Genomic DNA, 14,513 nt, shown 5'->3' with positions numbered 1-14,513 from the left:
TGTACAGGTTCCAAGCCTGGCAAGACATTGGCTACAGCGTCCAAAACATCTAACAAGCATCATCCGAGACTAGATGTACGCTTTCACAATTCCACGTCCTGGATATAATTATTCCTTGGATTCAGATGACATAGAACTGCTGAGAGAGACACAACAATGCCTGCGCGATAGGAGAGCTCACAGTTAGCAACGGCTATAAATTATATACCTCAACATGGAAGAGATATTAGAAGAGGCCATTTCGAAGTGGCTTAACCATCTCAGACAAGCCAACGGTCCCCGAAGATCTCCGGCGCCTAAGTGTATCAACGGCGCGAACAGATGAGTTGCTTCAAGAGATCACAGATCCTCAGCTGAGAGCCTATAAAACATCAAAATTAGGCAAATCAAACCGGTAGCCATCAACAACTCTATCACAATAAGGACACTGTCTTAAAGTCAAACAATCCAGACGATCTGGTCGGTATCAAAGTTCGCTTCTACTAAGCGGGAAACCCGATGAGGTTAGCAAAGACATCGGATGAAACATCAGATAAGCAGTCGTCAACACAGAGCAGTTCATACCAGACATAACGTCCTGGACAAACTATTCAGCGTTGGATGACGAGAATTCGGACAAAAACCCTCGCAGTCAGACGAGGAGGGAAACGAAGTATCTCCGGCTGCAAAGAGAGCGGGACGCATATAGGCTGCGGTGAACACAGTAAACCCGGACGTTGGGACTGAGTGACAGTTGTCCGGTGGCAAAGATAGGCTTGAGGAACAGCCAGGAAAATCCCACCTCTCGCTCGAGAGCATTACCCTCACCAGGTGGAAGATTCCGAGATACAGCATCGACAATGGAATAACCCGGTATGTTCCGTCGAGCTAGTACCTTGTCTTGCCCTATAAGAAGAGCATATCTTGGCCGCCCAACCACCAGAGAGCACATGGTCTGCGAGTAATCCTCACCAAATGAGCGCTTCTCTAGAGATCGATGGATATTAGCCTTCGAGAAATTGACTTCCTGCTACATTTGTGGTTGTGGTTTCTGTCGGCTACTGGAGGGGCAGAATCAATGACGAGCAAATTGTAAATATTGCTCTTGAGACAGTGACTACTCTCATAGAATGCGGATTTGGTGGTATCAGTGGCCAACTCTTGGTCCGGCTTGCTCCTTATGGGATTTCTCTCGGACAATGCTGTTACCTTAGGATGGAACAAGGTCTTACGGGAGCACCCGGTACCTAAAGTCGCCCAAGGACATTGCCATGGGGCGTATTCCTGAACCTAACGGAGAGCCGGGATTATGTGAGTCAGTACGGGCAGTGACTAGATGTTATCCACTGTGTGCTTATTTTTAATACCTACAGCGCAACAAGCACCATAACCATGTTCAACTCGTCCAGGCAACATGTCCTAATATAACAATTCTCTCGCTCTGCTACCACTTCTGTATCGGTAAGCCGTGCAAAGTTGGAATCTACATCGGTACAACTGGCACCTCCTCGCGCGGACTGACGCTTACCCACGCCGCACACATAATCTTGATGGAGACCGACTGGTGCAGTACAAACCACAAACAGGTGTTTGGCCGGTGCCATCGGATCGGTCAAAGAGCCAAAGTCGTGTTCGCATATGTCTTTCCAAAATACCCAAATCGAATGCGAGCAACTTGCCCTCGAGAAGCATTTAGCACGATTAGCACTGGGAAAGACAATAGACTCCTACAAGCAAAAATGAACAATTATTCCCCCCGGGGGGCCCCCTGCAGCATCAGCGAACCGCAGAATCGAGAAAGACGGATCTCATAGAAATGCCTGTGGAGAGGGCTGTACAGTGGGAAGGATTGACTCATCAACAGAGCAACCTACTGGAAACCACTGCTGAATAAAGCGAGCAAATGAGAGCCATGGAGAACTCATGACTATTACACCCATACCTGCACAGTGGATACCTATCGCACCACTTATTTAACCCCTATCTTTGGAGTCTGCTGCAGACATTACCGTATTCCGAAAGCGAAGACCCCGGGTGTCTTGTCCTCGTCGATAATTCTCCGAACCGGTTCTCCTTAAGGTCCGTGACCATCTTAATGTGGCACTCACAAGCTGAAGAGAGGGCTCATGTGTGCCCTAGACAACAGAAAGACACGCACCAAATATTGCTGACATGATTGTGTGCCATCGACAGACGACTGCTTAGGGCTGTACAAAATATATACCCTGAAACAAGAGCCAGAACATATCGTCTGCCATTCAAGATTGCTAGCCCTGCTGCCCATGCTGATAAAACAATACTTCTACAACACTGAATATGAGGAGTTCAAAAACCAAACCAGTACCACCTGAGATGCCTAAGGAGGCAGAGATGAAAGACGATCCCACCCAAGTAGGATGAACGACCAACTTGCTCCCCAAGGTGTCGACCACTACAGGCGCAATAGTAACGCAAGCCTTCGAGCCGGTTTATTTTAAGCCAGAAATGGGGAATAACTTTTGGAAGTTTGCCACCGCAGATGGCCAGACTATTGCAGATCTGGGTAAACATGAATCATTATTTTCCCAGCATTTGGTCCACGCTGAATCCATTTTTCGTTGACATCAATCAACAGACATGTTAATGTTGTATGATGCTTTACCTAAAGCATCTTGAAACGTTTATCTTGATTAGCAGCAACAGAAGAGAAGAATTTCTCTACAATCAAAACGCATCATTGGTTTTGAAACTGCTATGACAAATACTAAATAGACGTGTGACATTAATCTTTCATACAATGACTGATTCTGGTTGGCCTTTTGCGCATTAGGGCTGTCTGTGTCTGCATGCCCTCCATGTCTAGTTAGCTACTATCCCGCGCGATGTGGACGAGGTTGATCCCTTCTGGAGAATGCAGCGTATATTAAGGGTATTATCGACCTGGATCATGCTTAGCAAGACTCAAAAGACCTCAGATCCATATGCGATGGCTGACGAAAACAACGAGAAATTGTCAGAGAATGCGACATGTCTCCCGTCAGTTATTATGTGAACGCTGCAGGATCAAACCTCCAGAACTTGTGTCACAACACACACATGTTTAATACCCCTACCTCACAAGCTCTCGCCGACCAGGCGATCGGACGTGTCCTTTGTGTGGGACAAAGCCAGGTAGTCAAGATATCTGAATATGTTGTTCACGACAGTTTCAACACCTCGGTGTTTATTAAGGATCTGACGAAGGCCATCCCGGATCCTGTGGCCACTTTGAATTGGGAGCTTCTCAGAGCATCACGTCCACCGATCTTGGTTTCAGGCTTTCCGGCCGACTGAGCATGAAGTGGCTTGAACCATGCATAATCGCATTTGCAGAACTAGTATCTAAGGAGAACGAAGTCGAAAGGCGATTTACGCTTTTCCTCAATCATGATATGTCTATGCATAGAGCTCTCACTGTCGAACATCGACCACCCGTTGCTACCGGGGTTCCAGCAACACGCCTGCCAACAGAGTGCAAACCTACGAAGAGAAGCAGCAGAAATTCTGAGTCTGTTCACTCTGTGCTGTTCTCGTACCCTGATATATGGTCAAGAGTTGAAAGTACTGGCGATGTGGCCGTTGATAGCAAGAATATCGTCAGGCACATCACCATGTAAAGTTCCCACTGGTTGGGTTCTCCAGATATCAGCGATTCTCTATATATATGGTACCAAGCTGTACGAAGCACGGACATGTGTTTCAAAAACATCAGATTGACAATCTGAAGTCTCAGCTAACATAGTTGTTCCGCACCATCTCTTCGAGGAACGACCAAGCAGCTGTGGCTAGCCAATTACTACTTTCCGACTATTCGGTAACTTTCTTCATCTAGGTATACCCAATGTGGGAAAGCCAACTGCTTGGCGGACGACTGAGGCACTGCCTGCGGGCCCTGTTGCTACTAGAGTTGGCAAAGCAACGACAATCTGAATAGTGCACTTCGGCTCTGTCTTCTGCTGCGGCCATTACTCCTGATGTCGTGGTAAGCTATCCCCTCCCGAGGGTGCACACGCGAGGCTAATAACAAGCAGCCTCTGTTGTCTGAGGTGGGCGTCACTTCTGTTACCTCTATGCAAGGGCGAAACGCTGATTATTTCGAATGTGTTGGCCGCCCCGGTCACCAGGGGTGCTTGGGTCCGCGGACCACCCCCGTCTCCCGCGGGCACTCCTAGGGCTCAGTGAGATCGTTCTATCGCGCAGCGGGTGAAAATCGCAGTCTTTGCTTCGTCCCAATTTGTGGATCTGCCTGCGGCGAGCTGGTTCGCCAGAATGTCTGCGGAGCACCCAGCCGTGTTGTCAGGACTCCCTCTTTGGAGAGGGCAGCAGCCCCTCTTGGGCCGAGAATGCCGCTGGATTGCGGAACCGGTTCTAAGTTCGGTGCCCTTCTCATGCCCCAGTATCAGGTTATCGGGGCGTGAAAATTCCAAGAAATTGGTGCCTCGCCCTACAATTTGAATCTAGCAGCCACAGCCAACTTCATCGTCGGACAGACAAGACATCATAAGAAGCAATCTGAAGCTCTCGATTTTGTTTTGGGAAAGGCCCGAACAAGATGTGGGTATGTTTACCATGTTCAACCCAGAGGCCTATGCTGAGGCCGCTCCGCAAAGTCATATTCAAGCGGTGACCAAAACGATCCATGGGCTGCGAATATATCTTTCATCCTATCTCGTTGAAGCGACTGAAGAAGGTGGTCTACTGATAGCTGGGTATGAGTGTTAGCTTATTTCTAACTCCCTCTCTACAATGTAGCCCCAAGCGGCTACTACCCTTGCGCCATCTGTCGGTTGTTCATCTTATACCCTTGAGCTGGTGTTCCTGTCGAGAAAGTCTCGTGCCGATGATATATCTACGTTGTGTGCATGTCCTGCATCAGCATATCGCTCAGGAACTGATCGGAATACCACTCAACAAACATCGAAGGATGTCTCAAGACCCAATCTTGTTGCTGTTGTCCCCATTGAACATTCAGTGCCAGGATGGACTCACCAGCAGAGAAATCGCAATGGACACATGGGGCACCACAAATACCTACCATGCGAATGGTCTGGACTAAGACATTCGATGCACAGAAGTGGCTGCTTGAAGTTCGTCGTGCCGTTGCCAGCATCTCTCGTTTACATCTCTTCCTTTACATCTTGGGTCCATGTCAGCTGGAAAAGACTGGCAGCGTGTATGGTGCTTGCATTAGTTTAGCATCTATACCATCTGTCCGGGGCCCTTCAGGCAGGGCCACGTAAAGACGCGGACGATGCTCTTGCGATGTGCTCTACAGCCGCTGCATAGCAACCTTTCACACGAAGCTGAAACTTCATTCTGTTCATTATATCGTTTGATAAATGCCAGAAGAAACCCTTGACCAAGCGCAAACAGGAAACGAATCTATCGTGTGCCTGCTTATGGTCGATGCATGCTCGTCGATATGATAACAGGAAATAAATGCGGCATGGATATGGCTATGGACATATATTGGCCGAGAGAAATTGAGATTCTACACAAGGAGCTCTCGGTTCAACTATTCTGCTTTTTTCGTTCCAGGAAGGACACAGAAATAATCTGTCTCATCGGCATGACTGTGCATATGCAACCTTAGTCTGGCGTCCAACAACAACTGCATTACTAGATGAAGGACCTATCCATGAAGCTCACCGATGTTCTTAAATATATATCATGCTTCACTCTTCGAAATAGCACCCTCTAGTTACTACATCTACCTACCCCATATATGGTGTAGAGCGAGAGTCCTTCACCCACTAACAGCCCATGAAACCGCAGGCGAATGTCCTTATAACCAACATTCGCCAGGTCCATATCTATAACAAAGTCATCGTGGTCGAAGCCATGCGGTCTTCGAAATCAACCTTACATTGACAAAGCGATTATACCAGAGATATCAGGTCTGTCAAAAGAAGCGACAGATACTGAAGAGAATATGTGCGTTGCGGACGAACACAAAATGAAGTCAGAGGATACAACCCGCCCACAACGAAAGCTTCATCCATCTCCCAATACCTTTTTCCCGTACCTGAGGGTTTCTTCTGGCTATGATGATCCCTACAAGATCTCCTTTGCAGTGGTCTTCTCATCGTCTTCCTGGGCGAGGGCTTACCTTTCGACCACAATATCGTCGGCAATGGAAATTCGAGAAAGTTTCGTTCGAAGAATACAGATCTGCGAGGCACTCGTTGCATGTGCCACGAATCGCACAGACTATGTACGGAATTGCAGCACTCCCCGTTGGCGACAGACACTTTACTTGCTTCGCCACAAGTGTATACATGAAAACTATCTGGGAAACTACTGGATCTCTGTCTCTCCGGGACTAGACATGAGTTGACAAAATCCTGGAGCAACACGCTACACTGCATATCTTCTGTGGCTCCTCGGACCACTGCCGGCTGCGCTTATTCTTTACATATAAATGGATGCATTTCTAGCAAGATAATGCCCAAGTGTGAGATGTGATCGTGACTGGTGATGTCCAGAGCGAATGTTTCAGGGCAGCGACTACGACAGACCTTAGAAGGTCGCATTTGAATTTTACAAGCTCGACAGATCGGGTTTAGCTAGACTATCTGAGCGATGATGAAAAAATAAGCCAGTGTATACAACCTGGAAGGTTTAGCAAGGCGCGGCGCATCGCATATTGAATCTGTTTCATTCGTCTTCCAGCAGAGATTGTCCTGATGTTTTCTGACCTGCTTGCCACAGCATGACCTAACGCAGATCGTGCTGGTGTGCAAGAATTGGTACGAGAGGTATATTCGTGTTATTAGAGATAAACCTACTGTGGTTGAGAAACTGAGAAAATGCGAGGAACTAGCCACATGTGCTACCAAATTTTCTTTGCTTTATACTCGTTTCTTGCCCTTCCTAGCATGGGATGACCTGGCACCAGTTTCTTTTGATTTTCCAAGGCTTGGTATCAGATATGGTTGAAGAAGATACGAACCCGTGCGTTGCCGCGGTTGGTTATTACAACTTCACACTATCATCTGTTTCGCAAAGGAAGAGCAGGCCAAGTTGGCAGCAGAGGACAGGGTGACTTTATCACCCTATCTATTATGTCAATACCAATCGGGTTTTGACTACAACTGTCCTCGTCCAAATTGTATCGGGGACACTAGATGAGACAGTAAATGGGATCTTTCAATCAGGCGACTCATACTTCGCAGTCGTCTTCGGGCAAACCTAGCAGATAGCAGAGGGTCGATTCTATGGAAAGACTGCAGAATTCACCTCAAATATGGCTAATCGCATGGCCTGCCTCTATATTTACCCCTGTGGGAATGATACTGCCAGAAAGGCGAGTGCTTGAGCAGTGACAAATGGGTATCCAGACACCTCAAAACACATCGTGGAAACAGTCCAGAAGTAACTGGCATAAAAAGCCTTCTTGCCGCTATCAGGGCACTGTGCTAAAGATATGTTGTAGGGGAGCTTAAGACATTGGCGTTCCGCGTTCCAGTTACCCACAGTCCAGCATCTTCAATAGGCGTTGGTGTTAGGGAACGTATTGTTGTCCGCTGCTTCTAATATTAGACTATCTCTCTCCTCTACCGGGGTAATGGTACCGCAAGGAAAGTGGGATGTTTCATTACATCCTCCCGCGAACTATCAATGACAATAACTGCGCAGCTTGGTTGGAACAGCTACTCAAGCACCTCAGGTTCAGAAGTAGCATGCCCTGAGCAGTACCGATTGGCTGTGAGCGTACAACTGGACGCGACATCCCGCCTATGGTGAGAAAGGACTATGAAGTGCCATTCACTCAACAGGAGCTTGAGGCGTACGATGCATATTGGAAAAAGTAGTGAGAAATTACACTTGTTGAAAATTTCCACACTACATTAGTGTGTGAAGATTTGTCGACACCGAAAACGGTGGCTGCTAACATGTAAGTAAACCAACATGAGGCTTGAAGTTGAAGCTTCACATTACTGGCTTGTAATAGGGCTGGAGCTGCGAGGAACGGTTTCCTCCATAAATACCCCACTGCTTACAAGGACGAAAAGCAACTGACAGTCCTGTGAAAGAGGCCATTGTACAGATAAAACCTGCTCGAAAACATCGCAGCAACCGGGAAGAGTCGCCCCATGGAAAATGTTGCAGGTCAGATACATGGCCATCATGCGTGGATCCGGGCTGGCCCGGATCCAGGAGCTCATAATCAAGGGGGAAGAGCGGGGAGTCGCCAAATATAGCAGACGCCACGTCGAAAAAGAACGATGGGATGCTGCAGCTAGCTGCCTTTGATAAGGTGTACGAACCCGGCGACAATGAGTTTAGCCCGTTCGTCTATGAGCGAGTTCACTGGGTCAACGACACAGTCACTATGAACAGTCCACTTTCTCGGCATTTTCGTATAGAGCCCAGCCAGAGATCAGGAGCGGTGTTTGTTTCCATGTACATGTGAACGCTACCTTGATGGCGGTGGTTCAGCGGAATGGAACGCGGTATGCTACTTTGTTCATCAGTCTCCATCAAACACATTGCGCATGGTCTGTTCCAAAGACTAGTTGACGCATTATATCTTTGTTGGCGAGGACTCGTTCGAAGGCTATGACATTTTTTCCATGCCTCGCTTACATAGCATTGTCGAGCCCTGTTCCTATCATGCTCGCAAGCTTCGAAGCCTGAAGTACATAATATGGCGAACTTGATTTTTAAATAATCTACTTTCATTGTAAAGGAGATTATAAATCTTCACACGCGAGCTATCATGGCTGTTCCACTTGACAGAAACTGGCATTACCGATTTGCTTCCGTACTGCCGACAAGAATGGAGATGATCTGGACAGTCCAGCCCTCTCGATCTGCACCGTCCATTAAAGAGCTAATAAACCGCACGGTTGCAGATACACCCGTCTATTATCCTTGGCTCTTTGGCCGACGTCGTTCACCGGGCGAGGTGTCGAAGGACCATTATCCGGTTGGAGATTGGCTTGCAAATACCTTGCAGTAGTGCTTCGAAAACCTTTCTGTCCATTATCGCGAGCAGCAAGACGGCCCGCGTGGCACTGACGATTCGGACGATTCAGACGCATCAGACTCTCCAGCTAATTGTCTAATCCAATAGATACTCATGACCATTCAGACTGTGCTGACCTTGAGATGGATAGAAATTCCTATGTAGTGAGCTTGCGCCAACCTCTATATCAGGCCTGATGATAACTACCCCCTGCGGATATGACACAGACCTTCTTATCTGATGTCTCTGCCGACCAAGCACACCAAACTATATACTCTCCAAACCCCGCCGGGACACTAACTATACCTTTATGAAAGCCTTCTTTCTTAGAAACTGGATCAGGGAGTGGGAGTTGACTGTTAATCCCAATGATCTTTATATCCGCAAAATAGTTGTGCTCCAGAGATATATAAAGACTCGCCAATTGAATATCCCGACCTGGGAGGAATGGGTAAAATATGGGAATCAGTCCCAGCAGTTCTAGCCCCAGAATACTGAACAGTGGAAGACCGGCCACCCGCGAGCTTGACCGGACAGACATGAGTCCAGCAGAGGAGGAGTGGTGTCAGCTAATGGAATATTTTGCGCATGATGACTGCAGCCGCCTCGTGGTTCTTACCACCACCGGGAGCTATGTGTGATGATTTGTTCTTTATGTCATGCTATCATATCAGCACACACAGAGAAAGAATAAGAAAACTTTTCTTCAGGTTCCTCTTATTCAGTGCCATTCAATCCTGGTGGCCCGGATGTTTCGGAATGAGTGTTATGCGAGCTTTAATAACTCGTCGTCTATTGTCAGACAGCTACAGGTGTTAGCGGAGTGCTGGGACCCCGACTACTGGTTCCTGTCAGTGATATCCTGCCTGAATTCGCCAAGAAACATGGCGGCGTTTATGCGGCTGATTAAGACAGCGGAGTGGTGCAATGATCTGTGCATTCGCGACTATAACGCTAAAGCCCTGATGTAGATTAACAGTGTATACCAGTGTGCTGGGCCTGAGATTCCTGAGTTTAATGAGGTCTTATTATGCCTCGGTGTCTTTTTATTGCACATCAACTTCCTCAAGCGGTTGCAGAAATCTGTTTGGTTCAGCCAGCACTGCCTTGACTTTCCTGAACTGAAAATAAAGAAAGTTAATGCTTTATTTTTGTCAGATGACCAGACTCAAGAGCATGACACAGGTCCTCTATATTGATATAATCTTTCCTGGGCTCGTCCATCTCCTGCGGAAGAATAGCTGGTGGTTAACTGATATTCCTAGCACACAGGTTTATCTGGATACGGAGGGGGTCACACCAGATAATAAGGAGAGCTGGTTGGCCTGCAACATCAATGCTGTAATCGAGGGGTCTTCCTACTGGAAGAAAGTCCGGGAGATCATCGAGAACATGGACAAGGAAGAAGAAAGCGGCGCCCCCCGCAAATACTACATATATCAGTGCTCTGTCTCTGCTGATTGTTTCTATGTTCTTCAGACTGCCAATGACAACAGACATGTAGACGAAACAGCTCTGGTGAGGGGTAACGAAGAGATATCTATCTCTCTTAAGAGAACTCTGGAAGGTCTCCGGAGCACCGAGTGATGAAAAGGACAGACTATACTGATGCAGAAAGGTTCAGCAGTCATCCTGGTTTAGCAAGACTACAGCCATCAAGTACTACGGAATGGAATTATATACACACGTTAAGGGTTCGGAGTAAAATACACCATACCAATAACCAGTTAACTAGATCTATCAAATACACAGTATCAATCATTATCTACTGAATCAGATTAGTAAGGTAGACAGATCCGATACATCAATACCGGAAGACAGTAACGTAAGTTATGTACATTTGTCAGATACAGCAGCCGGGGTAATAATACATCCGTAATCCGAGACATCTCCGGCGTTAATACCATGTGGATTCTGTCTCCTCGACTCAGAGGTACATCGTTGTCGCTATACACGAAGTATACATGAGATTCATAGTCTCAGTGTCCACAGATTGTAGTTATGATTATACCATATGTTAAATTTTATTGTGTATATATACTATCTCATATAATCCATCACCATAGCACAATATACTCTCCTCCAAAATCCTCATCCACACAACCCAACCACAGCATACCTCCCATAGTATCCGACAACCTACTAGTCTAGTCTAACCTAACCCAACCTACCCTAACCCAACTCCCACTCCACTTCCCATCCCCCCCGTAGTTAGTTATAGTAAGTTCCCACATCTTCCCCCCTCCCACCGATGACCGAGTCCAGTCCAGTCCAAGTCCCCGCCCTTCAGCCGCGCCACAAACTACCACTCCCGGCATCCCCATCGAAAACTCCAGAAGAAGTTTATTCATTCATAGCGGCTTCCCCCTTTCCCTACCTACCTACCAATCTACCTATTTACTCCCTGCAACTAATTAAGTAGTTCACGCTCAGTCCTGTTTCATACTAGTTGCGTTTCGGGATTTGAAGCCTCTTACATACATACGTACATATATAGCTTAAGTAGCATACATATGAGTTAATTAATATATGTGTTGTGTATTAAGAGTCTTTGTTTGTAGGCAACCAAGCAATTAACATACTACACACCTCGGTAACTAGTTAGTATGTGATTAGTAAAAAGAAGAAAGCGAAGGACTTGGCTCAGCCAGCCATCACATCACATCAACCCCATTCTCAATGGCAATATGACGGTAAGTTCACACTCCGGTGAGTTTTTCCCACGGTCAATAGTTTAATTGTGGAGATGAAGGTTGGATGGATGGTGGTTGAAGCGGGTATATCGGATCGAAGATGGAGGGATGCCCTACCTTCCTTACTGGGCGAAATCTTCATTGTCTCCCACGCATCGTGGTACATACTAATCTTGGTACGACCGTTGATTGAATTTGCTTGGTAAGCCATCCATCATTAAAGGGAAATGGATAATTGATCTAGTTAAGTATTTTGCAGGTAGAGATGTAGCCGTTCCATATCGGGAGTTCCGCTGGATAGATAGACTAGATAGTTACTGTGATAGGTAGTGAGGAACCGGTGGGGCGGGTTCTCGGTCGGGTTCATCGGCAATCGTGGATATAACTATAAAAAAATTGTATACACGGAGTAGTTACTTGCTTCGTATGTGAGTATAAGGATAGTTCGGATGTAGGTGACTATCTTATGTTCTACAGGAGAGGATGATGATGATGATCTCCGGGCTAATGTCGCGGTCCGTCGGATGGCGTTGGTGTCAGGGGCGGCGCCGTTTCAGGCATCAGAGGTTCGAAAAAAGGGCTCGGCTTCGTGGAGGCCTGACCGGACTGGCGCGCTAGTTTACTTACTTAGCTTAGTAGACTTGACTAAGGTGAACTGCGTACTATCTATCGTCATGACTATCGGAGCTGCTACCCGACGCGCGCAGGGGGTAGGGGTGGCGGTGGGACTGTCAGGTACCCTACTTACTCTACCTGAAGCGGGTTTTCCTTGTTGGATAACGCGTTCATGGGCTGAATAGGGGCTAGGAAGGGATGAATGTTTGATTGATTGATTGATTGATTTGTTTCACTGGTTATTTTCGGATGATTTATCTCAATTGTTGTTCTGTGGTATCTTTGACCCCTTGCGAGGTGTTCGCACGGCTCCCTCAATAATTGAAGCCAGAACACCATTATGTGGGACCCGCGATGTCTATCGCGCTCATGATTCAAGATATCGTATGATCGTTATCTCATGCTATGAGACTCACCAACTCCGTGCTACCGCCAGCGTGGCTAGTGTTGGGTTAAAGCAGTGTAAATGGGACAGAAAAGCAGATAGCAAAAGTATGCAGAAAAGAAGAAAGGAAAAAAGCCAGAAAGAAGCCCCAGCACCCTATAATAAAGAATTACCCTCGTGAGCTGTGATGTCGTGAAATTTGTGAGGATGAGTCTCGAAGAACGTCAGGCGCTCGAGGCCCTACCATCCAGTCTTCCATGGCGAGCCATTCGCTCCAACTCCGCTCCGCCGCCTCAATCTCCGAATCTAGCGGCCCCTGTAAGGGACGTAGGAACGGAATTGTTTCGAGCGGTGGCATGTCATAGTCCTTTTTAACGGCCGCCCAGCCACCACTCTTCGCGGCGAACAGGTAATTGCGCCGTTCCTGCTCGTGTAGAGGTCCAATGCCCGCACCCCATTCGTCCCCGAAAAACCCATGCAACACGCCAGGGAAATCCATTCCCGTGGCCACCAGGCGGCGGATGTATGGAATCAATGAGACAGAGGGAGGTAGATTCGAGGCAGGTGAGGATGTAGATGACTGGCTAGCGGCGGATCGGGATGGGTCGGCATGAGAGTTTACGACAGGATTCGATTGCCATTGGAACGGGAGACGGATGTTCAAGAAAGCAGAGAGCGCTTGGACTGCATCACTGTGTTGCGCATGATCTAGAAAGTATCGCTGGCAGCTTTGGTATCGAGGGTGCCATTGGAAGATGTCAAAGTTGTCGCCTGCAGACGCTTGGGCCAGTCCCACCATCGCAGCCGAGTTGAATTGCTGGAAGTCATGCATTGGGGATCCGGACGAAGGTTTACTCGAGTTTCGAGAATTCCTGCGCAAAATAAAAAAAAGAGACTTAGTCACTTGCTTCCACAACCGTTTGTCTTTGCTCGTAGCCCTCATTCACCATTGTCCAACGGAGCGATTGAAACCGGAGACGAAGGTAACGGTGAAATGGACAACCCCGTAGTAAAAATATGGGGTATAAATCGCGAGAATTATGGAACCCAAGTGACTGAAAAGTCAATGAGACCGTACCTGCTGGAAAATATACTCCGACCACGACGGAGGAGAGAGACTCGGTGTCGCGGGGTAGGAGTCGGGGAGGGCGATGGGGAGGAGCGAAACAGAGTCCTGATCGCGAAACCTAGTCCTCTACCCGAGTGAGATTCATTCATGGACATCTGCTAAGCGTGATCCATTTATGAGGGGAAACAGGCGCAGCTCATGACAGAGCATGGGTCGAGGCCAAGGAGGGGAAGGAGAGAGCGAGTGGATGAGGTAGTTGGAGGGGACAAGGCTTTATAGAAAGAGAGTCCATTGAAGAGATGAAACGGGGGGTATGCGACATACATAAATCCTCGGACCCAAAGAAAGGAAGAGGCAGTGAATTGAGAATGGAACGGCCGAAGGAGAAAAAAGAGTCAGATTGCGGAGCAGCGCTGGCAAGTGGACGTAAGTAGTCTTGTATATTGTTTGGGACCTGACGAGCGACTAGAACCAGAACGGGTGTACCCGATAGGGTCACGTAGGCAGTACCGGTCAACTTCTCGGTTTGGGTTGGGCTGGACTGGTTGATGAGAAAAAAGAGGGTTGTGGTTTTCTCGAGAATCTGTATCATATAAATAAGAAGGTTCTGATACTTTCTTTTTTATTTTTATCTTTCTTTTTTGGCATTAAGTATTTTCTTTCATAATATTTTTTTGTCTTTCTTTTTTCGATCAATTTTAATTCGGGTTGATGGGATTTTTTTAGGCCACAGCCAATAATGATTTTTTAGTGAGCAGCAAGCAATAAATCCCAGTGCTAAAC

General features: G+C 47.3%; 2 protein-coding genes across 2 annotated transcripts; one reads left to right on the top strand and one right to left on the bottom strand.

Moving 5' to 3' along the window:
* Nucleotides 1–2,985: 2,985 nt before the first annotated feature.
* Nucleotides 2,986–3,291, top strand: BO79DRAFT_256994 (uncharacterized protein; the record flags this gene model as incomplete). Its single annotated transcript, XM_025686235.1, has 1 exon — nucleotides 2,986–3,291. One exon carries the CDS (start codon nucleotides 2,986–2,988, stop codon nucleotides 3,289–3,291), a length of 306 nt encoding a protein of 101 aa, XP_025537420.1.
* Nucleotides 3,292–12,659: 9,368 nt separating this feature from the next.
* BO79DRAFT_238943 (uncharacterized protein) lies at nucleotides 12,660–14,097 on the bottom strand. Its single transcript, XM_025684865.1, has 2 exons — nucleotides 13,740–14,097; nucleotides 12,660–13,533 (listed from the first exon to the last, which is right to left on the bottom strand). Exons 1-2 carry the CDS (start codon nucleotides 13,883–13,885, stop codon nucleotides 12,831–12,833), a joined length of 849 nt encoding a protein of 282 aa, XP_025537419.1. The 5' UTR covers nucleotides 13,886–14,097; the 3' UTR covers nucleotides 12,660–12,830.
* Between the last annotated feature and the right edge of the window lie 416 nt (nucleotides 14,098–14,513).

Source organism: Aspergillus costaricaensis, assembly GCF_003184835.1.
Source record: "Aspergillus costaricaensis CBS 115574 unplaced genomic scaffold BO79scaffold_24, whole genome shotgun sequence".
Lineage (NCBI taxonomy): Eukaryota > Fungi > Ascomycota > Eurotiomycetes > Eurotiales > Aspergillaceae > Aspergillus > Aspergillus costaricensis.
This window is presented reverse-complemented; position numbering and strand designations above follow the sequence as displayed.

Excerpts from the sequence above, each read along its gene's own strand:
- BO79DRAFT_238943 (XM_025684865.1), bottom strand. The coding sequence starts at position 13,885 with ATGTCCATGAATGAATCTCACTCGGGTAGAGGACTAGGTTTCGCGATC. Across the intron at positions 13,534-13,739 it reads CGGAGTATATTTTCCAGCAG|GAATTCTCGAAACTCGAGTA; the intron begins GTACGGTCTCAT and ends TATTTTGCGCAG.